This window comes from Leptonychotes weddellii, chromosome 15, assembly GCF_054177405.1.
Source record: "Leptonychotes weddellii isolate Sample4059 chromosome 15, ASM5417740v2, whole genome shotgun sequence".
Lineage (NCBI taxonomy): Eukaryota > Metazoa > Chordata > Mammalia > Carnivora > Phocidae > Leptonychotes > Leptonychotes weddellii.
Window position 1 is genome coordinate 35211691 of NC_138383.1, and position 27634 is coordinate 35239324.

The following is a 27634-nucleotide window of genomic DNA, read 5'->3' on the forward strand; positions in this document are numbered from 1 at the left end:
GTGTTGACTGGTCTGAGGGACAGCCTGGGCATCCAGAATCTTAAAAGCTCCCGGGCAATTATAATATGCAGCAAATTTTGAGAACTCCTGATTTAGTAGACACTTGGTTTTCTAATTTGGGTGTGCATTAGAGTTACTTGGGGAACTTGTAAACATAGACAAGTGGACCCCTCCCCGGACTGATTAAATCAGGACCTCTGGGAGGGGGGTCTTTTGTATCTTTTGAAAGCCCCTACATGAATCCAGTGCGCAGCCAGGGTTGAGAACCACTAATTTAGACCGGGCTGCTTCTGAGATCTAACATCTGTCCTTATGCGATTGTGTGTGTGTGTCTTCCCACAGTTACCTGTGTCAAAAATCTACTCATCAATGTGAGAACCAGCAGGCTGGGACAGCTGCTTCAAAGGAGAATGGGAGAGATCCAAGGGTGTCTAGTCAATGAAAGAAATAATGCTGAAATTAAATCACAAAGTCAGATGCAAAACTGGTTCATCTCCTCCAGGGTAATAATCCAACCAAACCCTCTCAAGATGGGATGTAAGTGGCCACTCTCCCAAGTTTGCTCAGGTGCTGTGAGTCCAGGTTCTAAAGGGAAGTGTGAACTTGAGCAGCAAGGCGGGGGGAGGCAGAGGGTGGAATCCTGGATATCCTGGGAAGCCAGCGCTCCTGGCTGGCTCAGCTCAGCCTTCCTAGGGCAGGGATGGCCGGGGGTGGGGCGCAGAAGGTCAGGGACAGGCGGTCCAAGGCAGACCAGAGTGAGGGGACAAACAAAAGGGCCTTCAGCATCTCCTCTGCTTCTATACCAGCCACTTCTGCTCTAAGCAGAGTTCAGGTGTTTCCCTGAGATACGACTCAAGGATCTTTTATTCTTACAGAAACTGTGGGGCTCGGGAGAAGCAAACTATTCTTTCCTTTAAGAGGAGGGAGGTATTGGAACATAGAGAAAACACTGCGGCCATACGAAGCAGAAAGGATCATGTAAGGGCACCCCCCACCCCCCCACCCGCCGCGAGCCGTTGAGCCCCCTCCCGCCTCACCACATCAGCGCGCGCTTGACGCCGCCTCCCACACCTCCGCCGGCTCGGCTGAATCAGAGCGTTGTTTCTCAGAACAAATATTTTTAGAATTTAAAAGTGCCGTTGTCACAGGAGGTTTTAGGAACACGTGCTTCAGGATGGATGAAGTTAAGCAAGGATACACTTGGGCCTTCAGGCCTTAAGCTCCCCGGGGCTGGTCCTAGAGAACCATAGGGCAGCTTTTTAACAGCTGTCCTGACAAGACGGAGGCTTGGCAAAGCTCCTTCCGCGTATGAGCAGAAGAGCCAGTCTGGGCCTGGGCTTACGGTCTGGGGACCCAGTAAACCCCATTTATTTCCCCACCAGGGGACCGCCGTAGCATAACCTAGCCTTAAGGAGCTTCTGATTCCCATGAGGTGAGATGGGTGGGAGGGAGGGTAAGGGGCTGACGGGAAACAAGGAAGGCTGGATCCCTACCTCACTCCAGACATCAGAATTAATTCCATGGATCAAAACTTTAAAGATAAAAACTGAATACATGAAGTAAAAACAAAGTAGAATCGGGGCGCCTGGGTGGCTCAGTCAGTTAGGCATCCAACGCTTGATTTCAGCTCAGATCATGAGATTGAGCACCGCGTCAGGCTCCACGCTGAGCAGAGAGTCGGCTTGAGATTCTTTCTCTCCCTCTTCCCCTCCCCCACCACCTTGCGCATGTGCACACACTCTCTCTCAAAAAAAAATTTTTTTTCTTTAAATAAAATAGAATAGGGGTGCCTGGGTGGCTCAGTTGGTTAAGTGACTGCCTTCGGCTCAGGTCATGATCCTGGAGTCCCAGGATCAGAGTCCTGAGTCGGGCTCCCTGCTCAGCGGGGAGTCTGCTTCTCCCTCTGACTCTCCCCCTCTCATGTTCTCTCTCTCTCTCTCTCTCATTCTCCCTCTCTCAAATAAATAAATAAAATCTCTAAAAAAAATAAAAAAAATTAAAAAGTAGAATAGTTCCAGTCTTGGGTAGGAAAGCCTTTCTAAGCATCACACCAAAAGCCAAAGCCATAACGGAAAAGATGGATGAGTTAGCTATAAGAGAATTATAAATCCGTTGTCATAAACAAAGTTAAAAACAAATGACAAGCTGAAACAGTATTTGTAATGTATGTCCAAAAATGTAACATTTCTAGTTTTTATAAATCAATGAGAATTAATACATACATAGAAACTACGATAAAGAATGTGGGCAGGCAATTAATGAACAAAGAACTCCAATAAATGTAATTGAAGAAGTTCAACTATATTTTTATTTATTTGTTTATTTATTATTTTTAAGTTTATTTATTATTTTTAAGGTTCAAACTCACAACCCTGAGATCAAGGGTCACACGCTGTACCGACTGAGCCAGCCAGGTGCCCCAAGTTCAAGTGTATTTTAATTCAAAAGAGCAATCCTAATCTTGTTAGCCTCTCACATAAGATTTGAGAAATCAGTTAACACCCAGTATCAAAAGGGTAGTTGGACTCGGACGCAATCCTGATGGGACAGTAAATGAAACAACTCTTCTGGAAAGGAATTTGGCAGTTGTATGGGAAATTTTAAGATTAGCACCCTTTTGATAAAATAGTTTCCACTCTGGGGCACCTGGGAGGCTCAGTCTGTTAAGTGTCCGACTCTTGATTTCATTCAGCTCAGGTCATGATCTCGGGGTTGTGGGATCGAGCCCTGCATTGGGCTCTGTGCTCAGCGGGGAGTCTGCTGGAGATTCTCTTTCTCCTTCTGCCCCTCCCCCTGGCTCGTGTGCTCGCGAGGACGTGCCCTCTCTCTCTCTCTCAAATAAATAAATAAATCTTTAAAAAAATTAGTTTCCACTTACCAGATTTCTGTAAGGGGCAGAGAGTAAATATTCTAGGCTTTGTGGGCCATAAAATTCTGTGGCAGCCATTCAACTCTGCCATTGTGATGTGAAAGAACCACAGACAAGAGGTGAGCAAATGGGGATGAATATGTTCTAATAAAACTTTATTTACAAAAACAGCCTGCTAGATTTGGCCCATAGGCACTGTAGTCTGCCAACCTCAGACTTACTCTAAAGCAGTGATTGCTGCTGTGGGGAACTGTTTAGCTACAAGAATGATGATTACATTGCATTTGTTAAACCCCCAAATTAGGTTAATATATGTATATATATGCCCAACAATAAAGAACTGGTAAATAAATTTGGTTGTCTTTGTGTAATGAAATATATGTAGCTATTTAAATTTATGCAGAAAAGTAATATAGTTATGTTGTTATATAGGATAAGGTTGAGAAATAGTATGTAAGTGAGCTATTACAACTAATAAGGGTAAGGTTTAGTAAGGTTGTCATGACAAGATCCACACCAAAAACCAAAAGCTGTCCTAAACACTAGCCATAACCAACTGGGAAATATCATGGCACAAAGATTCTACACATAACAGGAATAGAGACTCTAAAATATAGTCACCCTATGAAGAAAAATGTGCAGAACCTATTTGAGAAGATCATAAAGTTTTTCTGAAGGGCCTAAAAGAAAGCCAGAATAAATACAGAGATACACTAAGTTCCTGAATGAGAGAATTCCATATTATAAAGAAGCCAATTCCCTTCAATTGATGAACACATTCCAAACAAAATCTCTAGCAGGGTTTTTAACAGATTTTGACAAAAAAGAGTATTCTGGAAGAGAAAATATGTAAGCATAACAAAAATCGTTTTTAAATAAAGAGGGATGAAGGAGATTGTCTCTAGCAGATATCAAACTATAAAGCAAGAGTAGATGAGACTGGTTTTGGCTCAGAAATAAGACAAATAGATCAATAGAACAGACCAGAGTCCAGAAAGAAACCGTGATCATAAGGAAATTTAGCATATGAGAAAGGGGTGAAATTCCAAATGAGTGGGGAAAGTGGGATTATCCAACAGTAGGCGCTTGGACAGCTGGAAACATTTGGAAAATAATAATGCCAGATGAATATATCCTTACCAAAACCAAAAATAAGCTGCAGGTGATCAAAGAGTTATAAGCATAACATGTTTTGTCTAAAAGTATTGGAAAAAAAAATATAGGGGGATATGTTTATAGCCTTGAGATAAAGAAGCATAAAATGTAAATGGCATAAAAGGACAGGTAAGGATTACTTAAGAATTTTAAAATTCTATACAATAAAAGACACCAAAAACAAGACTAAAATACAAGCAAAATACATAAAGATTGACAGAATGTATATAGATGTCTTATAAATCAATAAGGAAAAGACAACCTACCCAAAGGAAAATGAGCAAAGACTGTGAACAGGTAATTCCCCAAAGAAGAAATCCAAAGGGCCAGTGATGGGCACGCTCACATACTGTTAGAGGATACATCCGTACCGCCTTTTGAGAAGAAAAATTAGGATACATCTATTAAAAAAAAAAAGTCTGCATACCCTTTGATACAGCATTTTTAGATTTCTAATCGTAGAAATACTTAGAGAAACACTCTATGCAGAGTGAATAAGGATGTGCTGGTTGTGGAGACAAGGTCAGCTCGAGCGAGCCCTGCCACCACGGGGTGAAAATGGTGTCACTGGGGAGGGAACTTGGAGCCATGGTGGAGGCTGAGGTTAAGGCCTGGGGGCTCAAGGAAGCTCAGTGCAGGTCCTCCTCCAGGCTGGGGCAGAGGGAACCAGGGGAGGCTTCCTAGAGGAGGTGTGAGTCTTAGTGATGAGCAGAAATTAGCCCAGGGACAGTGGGTGGGAGGATATTCCAGGAGAAAGACAAAACTTGTGCAAAGTCTGGGAGGCAAGAGAGAACTTGGCCTTTTCATACAATGAAGAACAGCTGGGTGTCGCCCATCTCGGGGTGGTGAGAGGTGAGGCTGGAGAAGTGGGGGGGAGCTGTTTTTATCCCACTGGTGATGGGTCACAAAAGGGAGAGCCAGAGCAGCTCCTTAGGAAGATGCTAGGCCCTGGGCTAAGGGTCTAGAGAGGGGAGGGCTGGGGCCAGGGAGGAGAGCTGTAGGCAGCAGTGGGGGGAGGGCAAGGGGGTGAGTGGGGATCAGGGGACTTGAAGCTGGCTGGCTGTGGGGGCGTCAAGAATGACTTCCTCGCTTGGGGGCAGACTGGCTGGTGACATCACTGGCTGACATGGTAGTCTTCATAGGAGGAGCAGACTGCTTGAGGCCCTGGTCATTGTGTGGGGTTCCCCACGAACCGGCCCATGAGGGAGAATGACCAAGGGCCCGGGCTCTCACAGCTTTCACTTCACCACCCCCTCGCCTCTCAGGCCTAAGGTGGGGGGGCTCTCCACCTGCCTACGCCCTCTCCCCATCCAGACCCCTACACTATAGAGACTGAGGGCTGCAAAAAAGGGAGGACAAGGGGGAGCCCGTTGAGCAGGCCCGCCTTGGGAGGGACTCCCAGGGCGCCTCCTAAGACCCCAGCCAAGGGACACCCATCCATGGACGCCAGGGACACCCAGCATCCCCTCCGACCACATTCAAATCCCCCTACACCAGGGACCTTGCTTGGCAGTTGGGTTTACCAAGTCCTCAGCAACGCTTTCTGGTGCCACAGGCTCTGAGGACACTTGCAGGGTGACATCCAGTAAGTTCTAGAAATGATATAGCACAGGGGACACGCACCCAGGAGGGACTCACGTGGGCCCACAAGTCCGAAGAGCAGGCTGAGAGGCGCGGGCGGGAGGTTGAGGCACAGGGTGCCTATGGCAACCCCGCCCTAAAGCGGTTCAGCATTTTAACTAGGACCCTCATCAGGTGGTGAGGTCAGAGGTCCCCACCCCAGGCTGAGGGGAGGAGGGGAGCTCCTGTTTTCCTATCAATGTGTCCCCCCAACAGGGTCCCCAAACCACCCTTGGCATTTTTGTCTCCGGCAGCACTTTGGAAGCCCGAGGGATCCAGGTTCTGGTTGGTCTCAAGCTGACCCCTAGGGGACAGCTGGGACACCGCAGGGTGCTAAGGACCCGGTCTTTAGGATTAAGACCTGCCCAAACTGGCCCCCTCAGCTCCTCCAAACTGAGGAGCTGTGGGCGTTTAGCCAAATGGAGCCCAGAGCTCCATATTCCAGGGGGCTGAGCCAGGAAGGGGATTCATCCCCATCATGGAGGCCTGGGGTCCTGCAGGAGCCCACAGGCCCAGCCGGCTGGCTTTTGACCTGTGCCCCCACCCACCTCCCAGCACTTGGGAGCTCATCGTAAGGAACAGAGCCCAGGTCAACCGAGCTGCCCGGTTGGAATGCCCCAGAACAAGGCTGCTCAGTGCATCTGGTGATCAGTTGCCACCTCCCCGGGCTCTGGCCAGTGGAACCACCTGAAAGAGCCAGACCTACGTAGACGGCATGAAGAGCTCACCCCAGAGGGGCTTAAACAAAGGGAAATGAAGACGCATATGCAGGCAAGGTCCTGAGACAGAGAAAATGAGGGGCACCAGGGTGGCTGAGGTTGGACTGGCATGTTCTTCCTGCTTTTCTCAAACCTCCAGGTTCTGTATTCTGGAAAACAGCATTGTTCTAAAAGCAAAGCATCCTCCTGGAGCCCAAGGCTTCTGGGTCTATTTCTTACCCGTTTCTTCCAGAAGCATGGATGGCCACACGTGGGGGCCAAAAGAGCGGCCTGTAGCTGCAGGAAGAGGATCTGCCCTGACAACGCTGGGGGGAGGCTGGCCTGGCTCCACTCTGCCCTCCAGCTCCTCACGGAGGCCTTTGTTTTGACAGACTTGAAACACCAGTTTCCAAGGGTAAAGCGGAGTAAGCACCACGTTCTCATCCTAACCACTACGACTCAGCGCGGGGAGGAAGGGATGTCTCATGTATTAGCTGATTAGAACATTAGTACTTTCTCACTGATTTCCACAGGGCCCCTAGATAGGCATGGCAGCTGAGGAAACTGAGGCCCAGACGAGCTGAATGCAGCTTATCCGGTTTGCTTGCCTAGTCAGTGGCCCCGGTGGGGTATGGACCCAGTCCTGAGTGACCCCACAGCCTTTCTGCTCAGCAATCCACAAGGGGCCCACTCCAAAAACCTGGGGACACTCATTTGTTTGTCCCACACAGGGAGTCTTCTGCCCTGATCCTGGCCCCTGTCCCATTAGTTGGGCCCAAATATATATTCACCCCACATCCACTGGGCCTGTCGAGGCAGGTCTGGAGCCTAGCTCTCTTCACTCATCCCTGGGGGCCCTCGTTTTGGGCACAGCACCCTGGGGGCCAGCCGCTGGCCTCTGTGTTGGAGGCCCTGGCTCTGGCCTCTGCTGGCTTCTCCAGCACCATTTTGCTGGCCCGCCTCAGCATTCAGGTCCTCCATGAGGACTCCCACTCAGCCAGGGCCAACTCTGACCCTACCACCTAGCCAAAGTGACCTCGGGAGTCCTGGACCTCCTTCAGCTATAGAAAATACTTATGTTTGGAGGGTCCAGATGAGGCACCAACCAGAGGTGGAGAAAAGATTTTTTTTGAGCTGGCCTGGATGAGAAACCAAGAAAATCCTCCTCCAGCTCTGGGGTGTCTTGACCAGAAGGGTCCTCCGTTGACTGTCAAGATGCACATCTTAAACTGTGTCTCTCTGTAGGATGTAGCCCCGTGTGTTTGCAAAAAGAGTTCACAGTTTTCTAATAAACAAACCATTAGGTGAGCTAAAGGAATACAGAGCCGGGGGGACTGTGGTGTTTGTCCCACTTCCTGGCACAGAGCTCCTAAGGCCCTCGAAATGTCCTGAGTAATGGGAGTGTCTTTGGTCACGCCTAAGGAGCCCTTTCCCAACAAACCTGAATTCCTACTGAAGAGGTGACACAGGTGGGGCCCCTAGAGAGCCTCAGGATGGGTCTGGCCACCAGAAATCCCGAGTGTAATTAGAAGGTGGGAATGTTCAACTCGCCCACAACCCCACCTTGGGGAGGCAAGAGGAGCTGCATATGGGGTTATCGAAGGTTGGAGAGCGCCTGGTTGGTGAGCATGCTGATGTGCTGGGAAGGTGGCGGGGTCTGGAGAGGGCATGGGATCTCTGCACCTCCCACCCCCATGCTTTGCCCTTTGCATCTTTCCCAGTTGGCTGTTCCTGAGTCGTGTCCTCTGTAACCAACTGATTATCGCAAACACAGCGTGTTCCTTCCTGAGTTCTGCGAGTTGTTCCAGTGAATTTTTGAACCTGAGTGGGGGGGTTGTGGGAATCCCCACATTTGTGTTTAGCCAGCACAAGGGCAGGCAGCCTGGGCTCCCCATCTGTGGCTGCCCCTAAGTGGGGTGGTTGTGGGGGATGAGTCCTTGACCCCGGGGTCTGCACTAACTCTGGAACTGAACTGAAGGAATTGCTAGGCACGGGGCTGGTGCTGGAGAATTGGCAGATGGAGGAATTGGTGGGGGTTGTTGTTTGGGAAAAACCACCCAGGGGTCTGTTGGCTCCGTGGGTTGTGGCACAGGAGAAAAGAGAAAAATTGCAGTCCTGCCTGCCATTGACCTCAAATCTGTCACTTTCCCTGTTTGGGACTCAGTTTCTCCTTGGAACCCGAGGGTGGGGAGTAAAGGTGCTCTGTGAGGACCCCCCGGTCCCTACACTCTTTGCTGTGGCTTCCCAAGGGGCTTTGTTGCTCAGATTCCAAAAGCTATTTCTTGACTTTGAAGCTAACCAGTCCTCAAAAGGGAAGGCCCTGCGGCCTCCCAGACACCAACGAGGTAGAGCAAAGGCAAGAAGATCAGAAAGGGCAAGGCAGGGCCTCCGGAGGCTCCTCTATCTCTTCCCCGCGAGGAGCTGCCGTGGGCCTCGGCCTTCTTACCTGCTCCACACAGTCTGGGATCTCGGGCGTGCAGGGCAGAGTCCCCGCGCTCTCCACAGACAACACATCCTTCAACAGCTCCTCACACCCTGCGGACAGACAGACAGTGCAGGCTCAGAGCCTCAGCAGCTCTGCTTCTGATTCCCGGGCCTTGGGTAGGAAGGGCTGTGGGGGAGGCACAGGGCCCAAGTCTCCAAGAGACCAGTTGACCCTTCCAAGGCAGAGATGGAGTACCCGGCTATGGAGGAGCTGGGCCAGGACTCTGAGGATGGAACTGAGACAGGTCCTTGCCCTCCAGGCATTCTCCCAAGGGGACTAACTCCAACAGAGAGCGCACGAAAGAGAGACTCCCAAATGCAGAGGGCAGGTCAGGGGGCAAAGAGAATCAAGGAGGCCTTCCTGGAGGAAGGGATATAAGACAATACTCCCTGCCTGGTTCACAGAGACTCCAAATGCACTGGGGCCCTCAACAGCCCTGCAAACTCCAGGACACCTAGGATAGGGTCACCCTCAGGATGGCTCTACCTCCTGCTGACTCGGTTACACAGGTGGCCTCCCTCCACAGTTCCTGAGCAAATGCCCCCATAGCTTTTCAGACAAAGGAGGTCAAACCTGCAAAGCGCCTGGCATAGGCACGTGACAGGTGCATTTGAAGGTGGTCCTCCAGCCAACTCTATTCGGAAGGCTTCACGGGGGCCATGTGCAGCCCCTCCCAACCTCTCAGCTCGCTTCCCATCAACCCTCACTTCCAAGGAAGTCATTCCTGCTTCCTTCCCACCCTCCCAGAACCCAAGCTACCCCACAGAGAACGGTTCATCCCAACAGGAAAACATGGCTTTCTTCCCAGATGGCAGGAAAGCTTCGCTGGACTGCTTCCTCTTCAGAGCCTGCAGGGAGGCCTTGGCACGGCCATCTGGCTGGCGACCTCAGCCACTTTCTCCAGACAAGCAGTTTAGTAGCAAGAGTGGCCATGAGTGGCCTCTGATGCCTGGGGGTCTCGCACAACGGCCTCTGAATTGGGGAAAATAGGGGGACTGTATATTGCCCCTTCAAGGGGGAGATCTGGGGAGAGAGGAAGGGACTGCAGAGTCCCAGGGAAGAGAGAGGGGAGGAAATAAAGGGAACGGAAGAGAAGGAGGAGGATGGGTGTCCAGCTCTGCCCACGGTTTGTCCACAGCCGTGCTGGTTTTAAAACTGCGATTCCCGGGTCCTGGGAAACTGCTTGGGAGCTTGGTCATCCTGGAGGGAGGTGACCCGGAAGAGGACGCCAGAAGGAGAAAAGAAAGCAATCGGGAGCCTTTCTCAGTGGGACAGACGACGGGAAGGGTGGAAATGACCGTCCCACGGGTGTGGGACCCCACGGCAGAAGTTCAGACACCCTTCCATGGCCCCCCGCGTGGCTGGGGCAGCTGCGGGAGCCCCGGACCCTTCTCCTCAGCCCTGCCAGGAGGAACCCCAGCTGAAACCCAAGTCAGGCCAGCCTCTGTAGCTGGACAGGATCCTGAGAGACCCCTTCCCACGAAGCTCTCACCTTTCATGGCGAACACCCCTCGGCAAAAATCCTTGAAGTTGATCCTCCCAAGGTCGTTGGGATCCAGATATTTCACAAGTTTTTCCACCTGTAGGAAAGAAGGAGGGACAGGTGTGAGGTCCCCCAGAGATGCCCAGGGGGTTCACAGAGCTGGGGTGAGGCTGGCTGGGGAGGGACACCAGCAGTCCCCTCCTAGGCCCCCACCCTGCACCCTGGGATCAGCACCAAGCCCCAGACAGTGGCGGGGGTCACTTGATTCTGCTGAGGTCCACAGACAGCATGGGGAGCCTCCTGACAAAGATGGGCTCACTTAAAGTCAATGCTCTGATTTTTTAACCCAGTGGTTTCTTTACTACAAAAATAATAAGCGCTCATCACAGAGACTCCAGAAAAGGGAATCAAACCCCGCTGTTTCCCACTTAGTGGCTTCTTTCCTACGAAAATAATACAAGCTCCTGGGGAAAATCCAGAAAAGAGAATGAATCAAACCCCGCTGTTTCCCACTTTGCTTTAAAACACATAGTTTTAACCACTTTTTTTTTTTTTTGGTAGTTCTGAGAGACCCTTGGTCAAATTCCCCTCTGTCTACAAGGAGGAAATAATTATGTCACATTTGTATACATTCTTTAAAAATTTAAAATGACAAATCAAATACAACTTAAGGCAAAACCAATTATGGTCAAGACAATGGCCACATTGGCAGAACTTTGTAGGGGGTGGGGGGACGCCAAGGGCGTTTCTGTCGATCCATCCGGGTGCTGGCTGCACAGTGAAGCCCACGGAGCCGTCTGCTTGTGGCTGATGCACTTTTCTGTTCTACGTGTACTTTATACTTCAATTAAAAATGTTTAAAAAAATAAATAAAGTTTGTTAGTAAGATTTTTTAGCCCAAAGGAGTCAGCTGTTCTTGATGTTTGGAATGTTCTCCCCCGCTTAACCGTTTATCAAAAATCTTTCCACACTGCCCAGCGGTACCACCCATATTTTTAGCAGTTATAAGACCCACTGCCCAGCGGATACACCTTCATTTACCTAACCACCCAGAATAGTTGGGCAATTTTGGTTTTCCCCACTTTTTGTCATTATAATTGATTTTGGGGGGGTTTCTACAGCCGTGTGGATGACCGGTCGGCCCCTTGGCCGCTCAGATCCTTGACTTTCTCATTGGTTTCTCCCACATCCACCCCAGCTGCCCCGAGGAATCACCCTTCCCAGGTCCCCCCAGGACCACTCACTCAAATGGCCCACTCCCTGGCCGCATCCTCCCTCCCTTCCTTCCCGCCCACCGTGCGGTTCTTCAGCATCACCAGGACTGCTCCCTCTCACGCACATTCAGTCCGTACCCAAATACCACGTCCTCAAGCCACCTTCTTTCCACATCGCGCCTGGGATTCCGCCGGTCACAGACATCATCATCTCCCTTTCTGGCTGCTGAGGTCTCCTGATTCATCTACCTACCCTCTCCCACTTTCAGCCCCCCCGACTCATTCTCCACTCCAACTGGATCATGTCACTGCCTGCCCTGTTTAAAACCTTCCAGTGACTCTCCACTACCCTTAGGATAAAATCGAAACCGGTAATGTGGCCTACAAGGCCCTATATTGATCTGGCCCCTCCAGCCCCATCCCCTTCTTTTTCTGTCCCTCACCGCATTCCAGCCACACTGGCCTTCAGTCAACTCCTCAAGCAAAATAATCTCTGTTCTGCCTCAGGGCCTTTGCACATGCTATACTCGATTTCAAATACTCGTCCTCTCCCCACCCCCATTCATCACCTGACTTTGATTCATCCTTCAGGTCGCTGTTTATACCTATATTAAACATTTCTCCCTGAGACAAGCCTGTCCTAGCCACTCCCATCTAATTAGGGTCCACCCTGCTATTACCCTGTCTTGTAGCACCCTATACTTTTCCTTCAAACCATCTGCTGCATTTTGTAATTATATTTGACATGATAATTGTATTAATTTGTATCTTCCCCTCTAGAAAGTAAGCTCCCTGGGGGCAAGGATTCTGTCTGTTCTTTTTAAGATTTTATTTATTTGAGAGAGAGAGCAAGCGAGAGAGTGCGAGTGGGGGGGAGGGGCAGAGGCAGAGGGAGAAGCAGACTCTCCACTGAGCAGGGAACCTGACCCAGGGCTGGATCCCAGAACCCTGGGATCATGACCTTAGCTGAAGGCAGACGCCTAACCAATTGAGCCACCCAGGCGCCCCAAGGATTATGTCTGTTTTGATCACCACTGTATACATAGCGCCCACCATGACTGGCACATACTAGAAGCTTCACAAATATTTGTTGAATAACTGAATATGAATGGTTCTACAAATCCTCTAAATTTTAAAGGCTTTTGATAACAGTTGCCAAATTGTTCTCTGTAAAGATGTCTTAATTTAGTCTTCAACCAGAGCCACTGACTTCAAACTTGTGAGCTCTGGGTATATTTTCCTAGTTTTTGGCAATGGCCAATTTTGTAAGAACTATCTTTTCTAAGGAACTGGTGTCCCTCCCCTCCCCGCCCCCACCGCCCATAGTTCCAGCAGCTGAAATTCAGCTTCTCGATATTTCTTCCAGAAGCCCGCTTCTAAATCCACCTGTAACTTAGTGGCAGCCCCTCCCCCCCACAGCACACGCGCAAGCATCCGATCCCTCAGTGGGCGCCGCCTGTATGCCGGGCACTCTGCTGGGGGCCGACGGCTGACCACCCGCGTGGTCCCACAGACACACACGCGCACACGTGCGCACGCACTGTCACACGCTCTTCGTCCGCCACCTGCCCTCTCCTTGCAGGGATCCCCATCGCAGGGCGAGGACGAGCTCTTTCTCAGACTCCTTTGGGGCTGGGTTGCAGGTGGTGGATGTTGGGGCACCGTGGAAACTGTAGGGCGTGGCCCGCAGGCTGCTCTTCCCGTCGGTATTGTTAACGCTGCCCTGGCGGACGCCCTCTCGCCCACCGCACCCCCCACAGGCTCCGAAGCCCAGGCCGTGCTGGGGACTCATCTGCTCCTTAGGCACCGTGTCTCCTGTATGCCCACAGGACATGTTTCCAGTGGTGGCAGCTGCAGCGGGGTCTGAAGCCCTGGTCACCGCCCGTGGCCTGGCATGATGGGCACGTGCCCAGCAGTGAGCAAGAAGAGACCCCACACAAGCGTCTCTCCTCCCTCCCTGAGCCCGGTGGCCCTACATTTGGACCTCCATCCCCGCTGACACTGCCTTTTCCACGCGGGTGGGAGTCTGGGGCTGACGGGTGGGCGGAGCCTATACACGGGCTCTCCGTGATCCCCTGAACCTGGTACCCCCCGAGGACCTTGGGATTCCAGAGAAGGAAGAAGGTGGCTTTCTGCCAGCTCCCATCGCGGCCAGAGCCCCCTCAGCACCGCAGCGGCCCCCTGCCCCCGCAGCCAAGACAGCCTACCACGACCAGGCAACGACGTGGCTTCTCTGAATAGCCAGTCCCAGGAGCCACCTGAAGCCCGCCCACCACCCCAGCCAGAGTCCCAGCCCCTCTCCCCATGCCCTCTCGCCACTGGCACCGTGGGGACTATGTGAACACGTGGATGGTACCTCCCAGCCTCCCGGCACTCCCCCCTACAATCCTCTCCAAGGTCGGGGGCTATGCCTTAATTAGCTCTGAGACAGTCAAGGGTGGAGTCACCAGGGACTGTTGAGCCCCCGATGTGGAGCCCCAGCCTCAGGCCACCTGAGAGGCAGCAGGCTGGGCACTCGGATTGGGTAATCCATGGCGTCCGTCACCCCCTGGGGCGGGAGACCCTGGTGGGGTCAGGCTGTCCAGCACCGCCCCCCACCCCAGGGAAGGCTGGCCTGGGGCAGAGGTGCAGGGGTGTTTGATGACAGGCAGATAGTCGAGGTCCTGAGGGCCACTGCGAAGTCCCCCAACACCCCTGAGCCATGGCTTAGGCGACTCCCACAGGGCTCAGAGTGTGTGTGGAGAGATCCCAGAGTGTGTGGGGAAGGCCATATAAACAGTCCTTTAGAAGGCACACGGGAGCACTGTAAAGTTACCATAACAAAAATACCAATTATGTAAATAAACACCATCACTGTAGGCTCAGGAACTCTCTAAATAAACAATAGCAAAGCTTATGTGGAGAGGTATTCATAACTCCTGCTGGGTTCACAGAGGGCTTGGCAGAATCTACAGCATGGTGCTAAACTCTGGCCATACTCAATCTCATCTCCAGTCCTCCCGACAACTCTAACAGTAGCTACAATCATAGCCTCCCATTCTACAGCTGAAGAGACTGAGGCTCGTGGAGGTTGGACGTTTAGACAGTCACTGCGGCAGTGACTCTTCCTTGAACCCAGGTCCCACTGGCCCCAGAGGATCCGCTTCTGCAGTCTCCTGCTCTCCCTGGGCTTCCTGCTGAGGTATCGTCTCAATCCCCTACCCTCTACGTATCAGAGCATCTTTACCTGCTGTGGCTGGGGACCCCTCACCTTGATCACCAAGCGTCTCAATCTTCCTGGACACCAGATGACCTTTTGCCAATGCACCCCAGAGGTGCATTCAGCGGACCCAGCCCTTCATTCTATAGACAGGGAAGCCAAGTCCCAGGCAGGGGAAGGACTTGCTCAAGGTCCCACAGCAAGTACAGCAACTAGCCCCCCACATGTGGTCTTCATGGTGAGGCGAGGTCGCAGCCCCCCGCCCCCCCATGCGCTGTGCCCACCACCCACTGCTGGGCTGCCCGGGGGGCCCTCCGCTAGGTGCCCGGCTGGAGGAGACGGGCATCCCGGGCCTGTCGGGACCCTGCAGGAGCGGCGCTGTCACTGAACCACACACAGCCGGGGCCTCGGAGCCAGCTGCCAGGGAAACAACCAGTAAAATAGTGATCTTTCCATTTTGGGGCCACTCAATGACCAGGCTTTCCCTTCTATTTCTGTTGCCTTTCTCTCTGGGCTGATTCTCACGCCCCACCCCCCGCCTCCCGCTCATTCCCCCTGGGTCACATCTCTCTGAGCACAGACCAGGCGGTGTTTAGAGCCTCCCCGCCACTGCTGTCTGATGGATCACCAGCCAGATGCTCCCTGAGCCGGGGCCCAGCCACCCACGCCTCCCTCATTGCCAGATCTGCCAGCCACACCGGCTCAAGCAAGCCATTTGTCTCTCGGAGGCCTCAGCGGCCTCATCTGAACAAGGGAAATAAGCTGCAGTTGGCAGGTGAGGTGCCTAATAGATGGTGGCAATTACTGTTCCCAATGAAGCAAATGCTTGGTGACTCTTCCTTTGTGCCAGGCCCGTTCGGAGCCCTCTATTCACATGAATTTATTGAATCCTCACAACCAGATACTATTATTATTCCCATTGTACAGGTGAGAAAACTGAGTCCCTCAGGGTGATGGTCCTGCAGCTAGTGAGAGGCAGACTTGGGATCTGAATACAGGCAGCTTGGCTCCAAAGTTCATGGTCTTTACCAATAATTATTATTATTTCTGCTAATCATTGCTATTATTATTATTATCATCACAAGTTTGGGGGCTTGCTCTGACCAGAGAATGAATAAATTTTTCTTCTCTCTTTTCACCTAGAAAAACTGGCAGGGGTGCAGGAAACCTTCACTTAAGAATTTGAATACTTAAAGGGAAAAGCATCATTTTAAATGTTGTGTTGTGAAAGCGCGTCTCCAACTAGTATCCCAGATGCAGCTTGGAGACAGACTTGAATTTTTAAAATTCAGTGCCAAGATTAGAAACCAAGGAAGGCTTCTGGTTTCTGTTAAGATGGAGTCAGTTCCCTACACTCTATCACTTCCCCTGACTGTAACTCAAGACGCTGGACAGAATACATAAAGCAGCTATGTGTAGACTCTGAAAAGTAAGTTCTAGCAGGCAAATTGGGAGGGAAATTAAAATGAAGTAAAAACGACAGCAAAAAACAAACAAACGAACGAACAGCTTGAAGACGAATATGGCAATAAGTTTCCTGGTTTATTTTTCCCTTGCATGTTTTCCCGCCTAGACTCGGGAAGCCCAAACCCCAGAATTGGACAGCAGGTGTGAACAGAAAAAGCTTCAGAAGAAACTCTCCCTTTTTGATGAGAGGCCAGGGAAGGGGGCCCTTTGGGGCCAGAGAGAATAGAAGAAATGCCATGTTTTTTAAAAAAAAATCCCTCGGGGCGCCTGGGTGGCTCAGTTGGTTAGGCGACTGCCTTCGGCTCAGGTCATGATCCTGGAGTCCCGGGATCGAGTCCTGCATCGGGCTCCCTGCTGTCAGCAGGGAGTCTGCTTCTCCCTCTGACCCTCCCCCCTCTCATGTACTCACTCTCTCTCATTCTCTCTCTCTCAAATAAATAAATAAAATCTTTAAAAAAAAAAATAAAAAAAATAAAAAAATATCCCTCTCCCAGCCCTACCCCGAGGCAAGCCCCAGTCTCAAAGTTGGGGTTCGTGGCAGTACCAGCCACCAGGCAGGCATCTAAAACCCCAAGAGAAGAAAATTCTTTTTCTGTGGAATGTGAATCTAGGAAAAGGGGTCAAAGTGTGTGTGGGGGGGGATTCCTGTCAGTCATTTCTCTCTTTTTCTTCTCCCCACTTCATCCTAGAGGTAGACCAGTCATGAGAGGGGTGAACCTGTAGACGGAGGCCTAAGCCTCAGACTTCTAACCAAAGGACCAAGAAAAGGGACCCTGAGAGCTGGACAGGGTGCGGTCACAGAAAAGAAAGAGCTCAGAACCAGGATCCCATAAAGTCATGTTTGAAGTCCTGGACCCACTCCTGAGCTGCACATACATGGAACTGACTAATAGCTTATCAAAGGCTTTGAGAACTGAACTCCAGTGTAGACAGTGAACAGACCAGCCCCAGGAGAGTACACACTTGAAGTGGATCCAAATAGCATTTCAAAAGCTTTGAAAACTGAACCGCCATTGGAACAGAAGGCAGGTTGGGCTCAGAGATTTCAACCAAACTGGGTTGGTTTCCTGATTTAAACAAACAAACAAAAACCCCCAAATTGATATGCTTTGAAGTATTTTAACAGGAGTTGGAGTCTCATCATATACTATTCAAAACATCCAGGACACAGGCAAAATTACTTGACATAGAAAAAAAACCAGGAAAAGCCCAGTAATGCACAAGGGGAAAGATAGTCAACAAATATCAACCCTGAAGATGACCCAGATGCTATCATTAGAGGACAAAGACTATTTTTTAAAAATATTTACTTATTTATTTTAGAGAGAGAGAGCATGCAAGGTGGGGGGGAGGGGCAGAGGGAGAGAGAATTTCAGATCTCAAACAGACTCCCCTCTGAGCGCAGACCCCTACACAGGCCTCATCCCACAACCCCCATATCATGACCCGAGCAGAAATCAAGAGTTGGAGTCTCAATCAACTGAGTCACCTAGGCGCCCCAGAAGACAAAGTCTTTAAAGCAGTTAACCATGTTCCATGAAGGAAAGGTGAGCACTCTTGAACAAATGGAAATATAGAAATTCTCAGCAGGAAGGTAGAAGCTTTAAAAAGGAACTGAATGGAAAAATATGATAACTGAAGTATTACAAATTCACTGGATAGGATTGATAGCAGAATGGAGATGACAGAAAAAACGGTTAATGACCTTGAAGATGGAATGATAGAAATGATCTAATCTGAACAAGGAAAGTTACCAAAGATTAAGAGAAACATTGCACAAGAGTCGACTCACTAAGAAGATATAACAATCTTAAATGTGCACACACCTAATAACAGACTTAAAAACACATGAAGCAAAAGCTAACAGAACAGAAAGGAGAAACAGACAAATTGACAATTATCATTGGAGACCTTAACACTTTTCTTCAGTGATCGATAAAACTAGTTAGACGGGAAAACAACAAGGATATAAAAGACTTGGACAACACTATTAATCAGCTTAACCTATAAATTGACATTTCTAGAATTCACACTCAGTAATAGAAGAACATACATTCTTTCATGTGTGCACAGAATATTCACCAAGATGGATTATATCCTAGGATAGATTATATCCATTAAACGAAATTTAACAAATTTAAAAGAACTGGAATCATACAAAGTATGTGCTCTGACCATAATGGAATTAAACTAAAAATCAATAACAGAAAGACATCTGAAAACTTCCCGAATGTTTGGAAATTCAACGACATGTCTAAATAATCCATGAGTCAAAGAGGAAGTCTCAAAGGAAATTAAAAATATTTGAAACCAAATGAAATAGAAATACAACATAAAATTCAAACCCAAAGCAAGAAGAAGGAAATAAATTATGAAGAGCAGAAATTTAAAAATTGAAAACAGAAAAATAGCAGAGAAAAATCAATGAAACAAAAATCTGGTCCTTTGGAAAGATTAAATTGATGCATCTCTAGCCAAACTGAGCAAAAAAAAAAAAGGGGGGGGAGAAGATACAAATCACAAATATCAGAAATGAAAGCAGATATCACTAGTCCTACAGTGTTAAAAGGTTAATATGTATGGAGGATTTTTAGGGCAGTGAAAATACTCTGTATGGTATTATAATGAGGGACATATGTCATTATATATTTGTGCAAGCCCACAGAATGTCCAACACCAAGAGTGAAGCCTAACATAAACTATGGACATTGGGTGATTAGGATGTATCAATGTAGGTTCATCCTTGGTTAAAAAAAAAAAAAAAGTACCATTCTAGTGAGTGAACTTGATGACGGAGGAGGCTACACGTGCGTGGGGGCAGGGAGTATATGAGAAATCCTGTACTTCCCTCACAATTTTGCTGTAAACTTAAAACTGCTTTAAAAGAAGGTCTTTTCGGGACACCTGGGTGGCTCAGTTGTTTAAGTGTCTGCCTTCGGCTCAGGTCATGATCCCAGTGTCCTGGAATCAAGTCCCGCATTGGGCTCCTTGCTCAGTGGGGAGCCTGCTTCTCCCTCTGCCTGACTCTCCCCCTGCTTAGGCTGTCTCGCTTGCTCTCTCTCTGACAAATAAATAAATCTTAAAAAAAAAGAAGGTCTTTTCAAAAAAGGTTAATAAGGGAACACGACAAACATTGCTGTACACATAATTTCTACAACTCCAATGAAATGGCTCAATGCTTTGAAAGACACAAACTATCAAAATTCACATAAGACAAGTGAGATGAATAATGCCATCACTCTTAAAGAAATTAATTTCATAGTGTAAACGGTTCCAAAAAAGAAAACTTCAGGCCCAAATAATTTCATCAAATGTTTGAGAACAATATACATAAATTCTACACAATCTCTTCCAGAAAACAGAAGAGGAAGGAGCACTTCTCAACTCATTTAATGAGGCCAGCATCACCCTGATACTAAAGGCAGACAAAAGCAGGACAGGTTTCCCCCAACCTTCCAAAAGTAGAGCATTCCTGTGATAAGCTGAAATGCTGTAAAGAAGCAGCAATTACCATTAATTTAGGCTGAAAATTTTTTTGAGCATTCCCAGACCTAAAAAATCTCTCTTAGGCTTTTCTGATACCTTGGGATGCATCTTGCAAATGAATGCACAAAATAAATCAAGATAAAGAACAAGTGCTCAAAGACACAGTTCAAAGCCTGGCAGCTGGTGCTGAGATGCTGAGTATGGTTCCTAGGAATGGAGCTTGGCGGGGCCACTCTTGCAGCCTGGGGTGCATGCTGCCTCGGTAACAGTTTGCTGCAAAACAGACTGAATGGGATTTTTGCTTTTTGCCTTTTCTTTCTCTCTTTTTAAGATTTATTTATTTATTTGAGAGAGAGAGAGCATGCGTGTGAGCAGGGGGGTGGCAGGGGAGAAGGAGAGAGAGAATCTCAGGCAGACTCCCCGCTGAGCCTGGAGGCTGCCATGGCGCTCCATCCCAGGACCCTGAGATCATCACCTGAACTGAAACCAGGAGTCGGACACCCAACCGACTGAGCCACCGGGCTCCCCTCCCCTTGCCTTTTCTCTTGAAAATGGAAATCCTCTTTGGATTTCTTTCAGTTAGCAAAAATGGGTACTGACGTAGGTCTTTTATAAAAGTGATTATTGTATATGCAGTTTCAAATAGTGGGGGATACCTGGATAAGAAAAGAACACTATAGACCAATATCCCACATGAACATAGATACAATGATCCTAAACAAAATATTAGGAAACCAATATACGTATATGTATATATATTTATGTATGTATATGTGTGTCTGTATATATATTCATGAATAATACAACACAGCCATCACCATGTGCGGTTTAGCCACCAAGGCTCATTCAACATTTGAAAACCAACTGATGTGATCTGAAGATGACTAAAGAAAAAAACCCCCACAGTTTAGAGGGAACATACTTCAACATAATAAAAGGCATATATTGAAAAAAAACCCACAGCTAACATCACACTCAATGGTGAAAAAGTGAGAGCTTTTCTTCTAAGATCAGGAACAAGACAAGGATGCATAATCTCACCAATCTTATTCAACATAGTACTGGAAGTCCTAGCCACAGCAATCAGCTAAGAAAAAGAAATAAAAGGCATCCATATTGGTAAAGAAGTTAAACTGTCACGATTTGCATATGACATGGTATTACACATTAAAAACCCTAAAGACTCCACCAAAGAAACTATTAGAACTAATAAATGAATTCAGTATAGTTGCAGGATACAAAACTAATACCTAGAAATCAGTAGCATTTACACCAGTACACTAATAACAAAGTAACAGGGGTGCCTGGGTGGCTCAGTCAGTTAAGCATCTGCCTTCGGCTCAGGTCATGATCCTGGGGTCCTGGGATGGAGTCCCACATTGGGCTCCCTGCTCAGTGGGGAGCCTGCTTCTCCCTCTCCCTCTGTCCCCCCCCCCGACTCGCGCTCATTCTCTCTCTCCCTCTCAAATAAATAAAATCCTTAAAAAAACAAAACAAACACAAACACACACAAAAAAACCCCGAAGTAGCAGAAAGAGAAATTAAGAAAACAATTCCATTTATAACTGCACCAAAAAGAATAAGGTAACTAGGAATAAACTTAACCAAGCAGGTGAAAGAAGTATACTCTGAAAACTATAAAACACCGATGAAAGACATTGAAGATGGCACAAACAAATGGAAAGACATTCCATGCTCACAGATTAGAAGAAGTCATATGGTTAAAATGTCCATACTAGTCAATCTAAGGATTCAGTGCAATCCTTATCAAAATACCAACAGCATTTTCACAGAACTAGAACAAATAACACTATGGAACCACAAAAGACTCCAAAGAGCCAGAGCAATTTTGAGAAAGAAGAACAAAGCTGGAGGTATCAGAATCCCAAATTTCAAGATGTACTACAAAACTGTGTATTCATTTTTAAAAAAAAGATTTTATTTATTTATTTGACAGAGAGAGAGAGTGAACAGGAGACTCCCCGCTGAGCAGGGAGCTGGATGTGGGACTCAATCCCAGGACCCCGGGATCATGACCTGAGCTGAAGGCAGACGCTTAACCAACTATAGCCACCCAGGTACCCCCAAAACTGTATTCAAAACAGTTTGATACTGGCACAAAAAGACCCATATATCAATGGAACAGAATAGAGAGCCCAGAAATAAACCCATTTTTATATGGTCAATTAATCTGACAAAGGAGGCAAGAACATGCAATGAGGAAAAGACAGCCTCTTCAATAAATGTTGGGAAAACTGGACAGCCACATGCAAAATCATGAAACTGATTTCCTTCTTACACCATACACAAAAATAAACTCCAAATGGATTAAATACCTAAATGTGAGACCTGAAACAGTAAAACTCCTAGGAGAAAACACAGGCAGTAATCTCTCTGACATCAGCCTTAGCAATGTTTTTGTAGATGTATTTCCTGAGGCAAAGGAAACAAAAGCAAAAATAAACTTTTGGGGCTACATCAAAATAAAAAGCTTCTGTACAGCAAAGGAAACCATCAACAAAACAAAAAGGCAACCTACTGAATAGGAGCAGGTATTCACAAATGATATATCTGATAAGGGGATAATATCCAAAATATCTAAAGAACTTATACAAGGCAACACCCCAAAACCAAATAATCCAATTAAAATGGGCAGAGGACCTGAATAGACATTTCCCCCCCAAAAGACAGATGGCCAACAAACATGTGAAAAGTCGCTATCATCGGGAATATGCAAATCAATACCACAATGAGATGTCACCTCACACTTTGGCAGGTGTGAGCCATTCTGGCTAAAATAAAAAAGACAGAAATAACAAGTGTTAGTGAGGATGTGGAGAAAAAGGAACCCTTGTGCACTGTAGGAATGTAAATTGGTGCAGCCACTATGGAAAACAGTATGGGGGTTCCTCAAAAAATTAAAAAATAGAATTATCATATGATCCAGTAATTCCACTACTGCATATTTACCCAAAGAGAACAAAAACACTGATCTGAGAAGATATATGCACCTTGTGTTTATTGAAGCATTATTTACAGTAGCCCAGATACGGAAGCAACCTAAGCGTCCCCAGCTAGATGAGCGGACAAAGAAGATGTGCTATATACACACACAATGGAACGTTACTCAGCCATCAAAAAGAATGAGATCTCGCCATTTGTGACAACACAGATAGACCTAGAGGGTATTATGCTCAGTGAAATCAGTCACACAGAGAAAGACAAAGACTGTATGATTTCCCTTATATGTTGAATCTAAAACACAAAACAAACAAACAAAAAGCATAAATAGACCCATAAATACGGAGAATAAACTAATAGTTTCCAGAGGGCATGGAGATAGGGTGTGGGCAAAATGGGTGAAGGGGAGTGGGAGGTACGGGCTGCCAGTTATGGGATGAATTGGTCACGGGGATGAAAGGCACAGCATGGAGAATAGAGTCAATGGTGCTGGAATAGCGTCGTGTGGTGACAGGCGGTAGCCATGCTTGAGGCAGGCACAGCGTCATGTCTAGACTCGTGGAATTACTATGTTGTCCACCCGAAACTAATGTTACATTGTGCATCAACTATATTTCAAGGAAAAAAAAACCCCACATAATCATTTCAATAGATACAAAGCAACTGACAAAATTCAACATCCATTCATGATAAAAAAACGTTCAGCAAATCGAAATAGAAGAGAATTTCCTTATCCTTCCTTATCCTAGAGAAATAAAAGCATATTCACACAAAGACACTGTATACAAATGTCTGGGACAGCATTGTACAGAATTGCCCAAACCTGGGAACATCCCAAATGTCCTCTGGCAGATGAATGGATAAGCAAACTGTTCTATAATAAAAAGAACTGTTGATGTGTCCACCTGGGTGGGTCTCAAACGCACGATGCTGCGTGGAAGAAGCCAGTCTCCGAAGGTTACAAGCTATGATTGCACTGATGTGGAAAAGGCAAAGCTGTAACACAAGGAACAGACCTGCGGTTACCCGCGCTGTTCTGTCCCCCAATGTGGTGGTGCTTATAGGAGTCTGGGCAAATGCTTTAAAAGGTTAATTTTACTGCATGGAAAATGATTCTAACATGCTGAGGCGGCTGCGCTTGATCCTGAGGCTGGGATAGCAGATACTCGGGCAGTAAAGGGGGCAGTACCAACAGCAAGTAGGGCTCACAGCTGAGCACTGACTAGGTGTCAGGTGCTATGCTGAGCATGGCACAGTCTCCCTGCTCCCCATCCTCCCAGGAGGGCTGGGAGAGAGCTGGTCCACTCCATCAGCCAGCAGAAGAGCCAGAGGCCACAGCTGGTGAGGGTAGAATCCAACTCCCCCCTGGCTCCCAGCTCCTTCTCTGCCCCACCTCAGGGGGCTCCTGCTCTCCCCTGGGGCCTCAGGGCAACGGGTTCCAGCTGCTTGTTTATCCACTTTCCCAGGCAGCCCGGCTGCCTGACGTCAGGGCACACAATGCCACCCTGTATTCTGGAGCCCCTGCCCCCAGCCCCGAGGGACAAAGGGCACAGAGGTGGAGGGGAAGGCAGTCACTGGCCTTCTCCATTAATTCTCCAGAGGAGAGAGGAGGGAAGCCAGGCGGGAGCTTCTGCAGAACCAGCTGGAGACAAGTATGAGGGAGCGGTTCCAAAGCGGGTCCTGCCAGTCCCTGCACCCCAGGCCACCTGTGACCTTTGAGGAGCAGTCCCATGGCAGGAAGGGGCATGTGTTCTAGAAAACATCCCGCAGAGTCAGGAGCCGGGGCGCAGGGTCAGCTTCCCAATTTGTGGCGCCCAGTGCAAAATGGAAATGCTTGTTTAAAAATTATTCCCAATTGCAAGACAGTGACCACAGAGCATCAAACGCTGTGTGACTGCACGGCATGCCAACAAAGTCGGCTCCGCCTGGGCTTGGGCAGCACTCAAGGTGTGACCCTGGGCAAGTCATGCTACCTCTCTGGGCCTCAGTTACCCCATTATAATGCACTCCAGGGGCAAGCTCACAGGGCTGTTGTGACAATCAAACGAGACTGTGGCTGAGGAAAGGACACTCCATGGGAGTGGAGTGTACTGTAGATTGTAGAGTGCTATGAAGCGATCCGCAAAAGGTGCATAAAGAGAAAGGTGAGGATGAGCCTCGCAGCCCACAGGGAGGCTGCAGGGGCTGTCTTGCAGCAGGGACTGACGTGATAAAGTAGGGTAGGCTCCCAGCCCCTTTGTGAGTCTCAGGGACGATGTGCTTCCCGGGCCCTCAGTCCAGTCTCGGCTCCACCATCAGTGACCTCCCTGAGGGGTCCTGGGGAGCCTCAGTTTCTACAACTGGAAAATGAAGGCATGAAATGACATTAATATTGAAGGTCTCTTCCACCTCTGGAGCCTGTATGATTGTAATGTTTCCCCAGGGATGTCTGGGAGGGCCTGGGGTTGGGCGGAGGGAGAGAAGAAACGCAGACAGAGCGATAGATGCGCGCAGAGGGCTGGGAGGCAAGTGTCCCCATCCAACCCGGCTTCACCAAGGACCAGGTAAATACATGGCTTGGGGGCCTTGGAGGGTGGCCCTGGCGAACGACTCAACCTCTCCTAGCCTTTTTACTTGCTCTCTTCTATACAGTCAAGGAAAGATGATAAGGACCAAAGCAGACCCTGTAGGCCGCCGCCCTGCTACCCCTCCCCCCTCCTCCTTCTGTGTGGGGCAGCCCTGAGGTCGTTAAGACGCCCACCTCCAGCTTGACCGGGTGCCCCCGTGAAGCTGCAACCCCAGAGCGTGAGCCCTGATTGGACCAAGCCAGTCAGGTGATTGGTTTAGGCAAAAGCATGTTACACATTTCTGGCCAATGAGACATGAGGAAACATCTGCAAGGGGCTTCTGGGAGAGGTTTTCCCTGATGATAAGGTGGGGATGGGGGGACCGTGCTCAGGATGTGCTCCCGGCCCTGCTTGCCCTCCTAGAGAGCAGACATCGGCTTGGGTTGGCCTGGGGGAGCTGAATGGAAGGGAGCTGGGTCCTGGAGGTTGCCTCGGAGCCCCAGAAGGAAACAACCCTGGAGCTGTCCTACCTTGGGCTGGCGTGTCAGGAGAAAGAATAAATTTAAGCCATTTTGCATTGGTTCCTGCTCTCAAAGCGTCCTCAAGGGGCTGCAGGTGTAAAAGGTGGTAGTGGAGGGTGGCTTTGAGAGCGAAGGTGCTCAGTGCACAGCAGAGAGAGGCTGTGGCCATTGGGGCATCTCTGGCCGGGGTGGCCAGGCATCAGGAAGGGCCAGTCACACGGTACCCGGGCCACCACCTCCTGGGCTGGAAATGCCTTCCTTAGTGAGAGACCCCCAGCATGTCCCAGTGTCACCAAGCAGGCCCCTCATCCACAGCCTGCACGGCTGCTGACCAGAATTCCTTAGGCCACCCAGGAGGGCTTTGTGTGATGTCTGAATAAGAATGAAAGGGACAGAAGCCTGGGTGGTCTGTGAGGTAGACTGACCTATCCATCCATTTCTCCATCTGTCCATTCCTGCAGCAAACGTTTCCTCAGCTCCGCAGCCAGCCTCTGCCCTGTGGGGAGACGGGCAAGTTCCCAGGAAGCTTGTAGGGAGGGGACAGATGTCTTGCTGCACTTTTGAGGGAAGTAAAAATAGCCTAGGGAACAGCATGAAAGGGTGGAGATGACTGTCAACATGGCCACATGCCCAGGGGGCAGTCTAATGTCCCTCCCAGATGCTGCGAGTTGACAGAGCTGGGCTCACATCCCGCTACCTCCATTTACCAGCTGTGTGACTTAAGTTCTCTGATCAATCGCCTCTGCCTCGTGGAGGGTGAGGATTTAAAGGGAAAGGCATGGGGACTTAGCCTGGAACCTGGCCCAGAGCAAACTCTATAGAGGTGAGCGCTTTTGTAGGCAGACCGCCTGGAAGCCTGGAAGCCGGGCACGAAGCTGTTGCTCCAGGTGATCTCCGTGTGCCCGCACGGCCAGTCCTTTCACTTCTGCTTTTTACATTTTCTAATTGGGTAAAGTTAAAAAAATGGGTTGGACCATTTTTAAATCAGTGGGGGAAAAAACCAGTAAAACTTCGTATTCTTTAAAAAAATTACTCCCAGGATTGTGGGAGTAGATAAGACAGAATTGACCATAATACAACCCCCTAGAAGGTGCTACCCAAACCCGCAGAGGGAGGGAGCCCTGAGAAGCCGGTGTGGGGGCTGCCATGGGGCCCTTGAAAGGGGTGGTGGTCGTGCGGGACTCTACGGTCTCATAGGACTGAACACAGCAGTGGGGGCACGGGGCGGGGGGTAACATGAGCAAAGGCAGAGGGAGGGACCGAGCAGCCAAGGCCAGGCCCTGGGGGAGCCAGAAGGGCTTGGGAACCACCAGCTGCTTCGTGTGGCTGGAGGGCAGGGGGCGCTAATGTGGGGGACCAATGGGGGGGACCCAGTGGACTCTCCCCTCTGGTGGGTGGGGGTTTTAAGAGGGGTCCCATGAAGCAGGTCTGGGAATGGCCTGCGCCCACAGTGCATGGTGGAGGGAGATGGGGGACAGTCCAGAGGAGGAGGCTGTGGGGACCCAGGGCTTCGAGGGGGCACCTCTGCCCCCCTCCCCATGGTGGCAGCTGCAGGGAGATCCTCTGGCACGGGGGACTGGGGATAGGAGTGGCCACCTGGCTGAGCACAAGAAGGTGGTGGCCGGAGGGCTTCAGTGACCATGGCTTAGAGAAGGCCACAGGTCTGGACCGAGTCCCCCAGGGGCGCCCTCTCTCAGTCGCCCAGCCAGCAGCCCAGGGCCCCAGTGCCCACCAGTGTGGCCAGGTCCAGGTACCAGCCGTGCTGTGGAGAAAAGGAGGAAGAAACACGGCTCCGTTTACTCTGCCGGAGGGATGCCCCCTGGGCCTGACCCAAGCACCTCCCACTTCAGCATGCCTATGAAACACCCGAGCAACTTGCTGAGATGCAGGTTCTGATTCGTCAGGGCTGGGGCGGGGCTGCATGGTCCCT

The 27634-nt window shown here is 49.3% G+C and overlaps 1 protein-coding gene across 3 annotated transcripts in view; it reads right to left on the reverse strand.

The window, feature by feature from the left end:
* The window catches only part of RAB11FIP4 (RAB11 family interacting protein 4), a 113183-nt gene that overhangs the window by 65379 nt on the left and 20170 nt on the right, over positions 1-27634 (reverse strand). For 2 of the 3 annotated variants that reach the window (XM_081805404.1, XM_081805402.1), the window contains exons 1-2: positions 10320-10402; positions 8789-8877 (exon numbers count right to left, since the gene is read on the reverse strand). In XM_081805404.1, coding sequence (XP_081661530.1) covers positions 8789-8877; positions 10320-10326 — 96 coding nt within the window. In that variant the 5' untranslated portion in view covers positions 10327-10402. Of the gene's footprint in view, positions 1-8788; positions 8878-10319; positions 10408-27634 lie in introns of those variants that run through there. The other variant, XM_081805401.1, reaches the window with a different exon arrangement.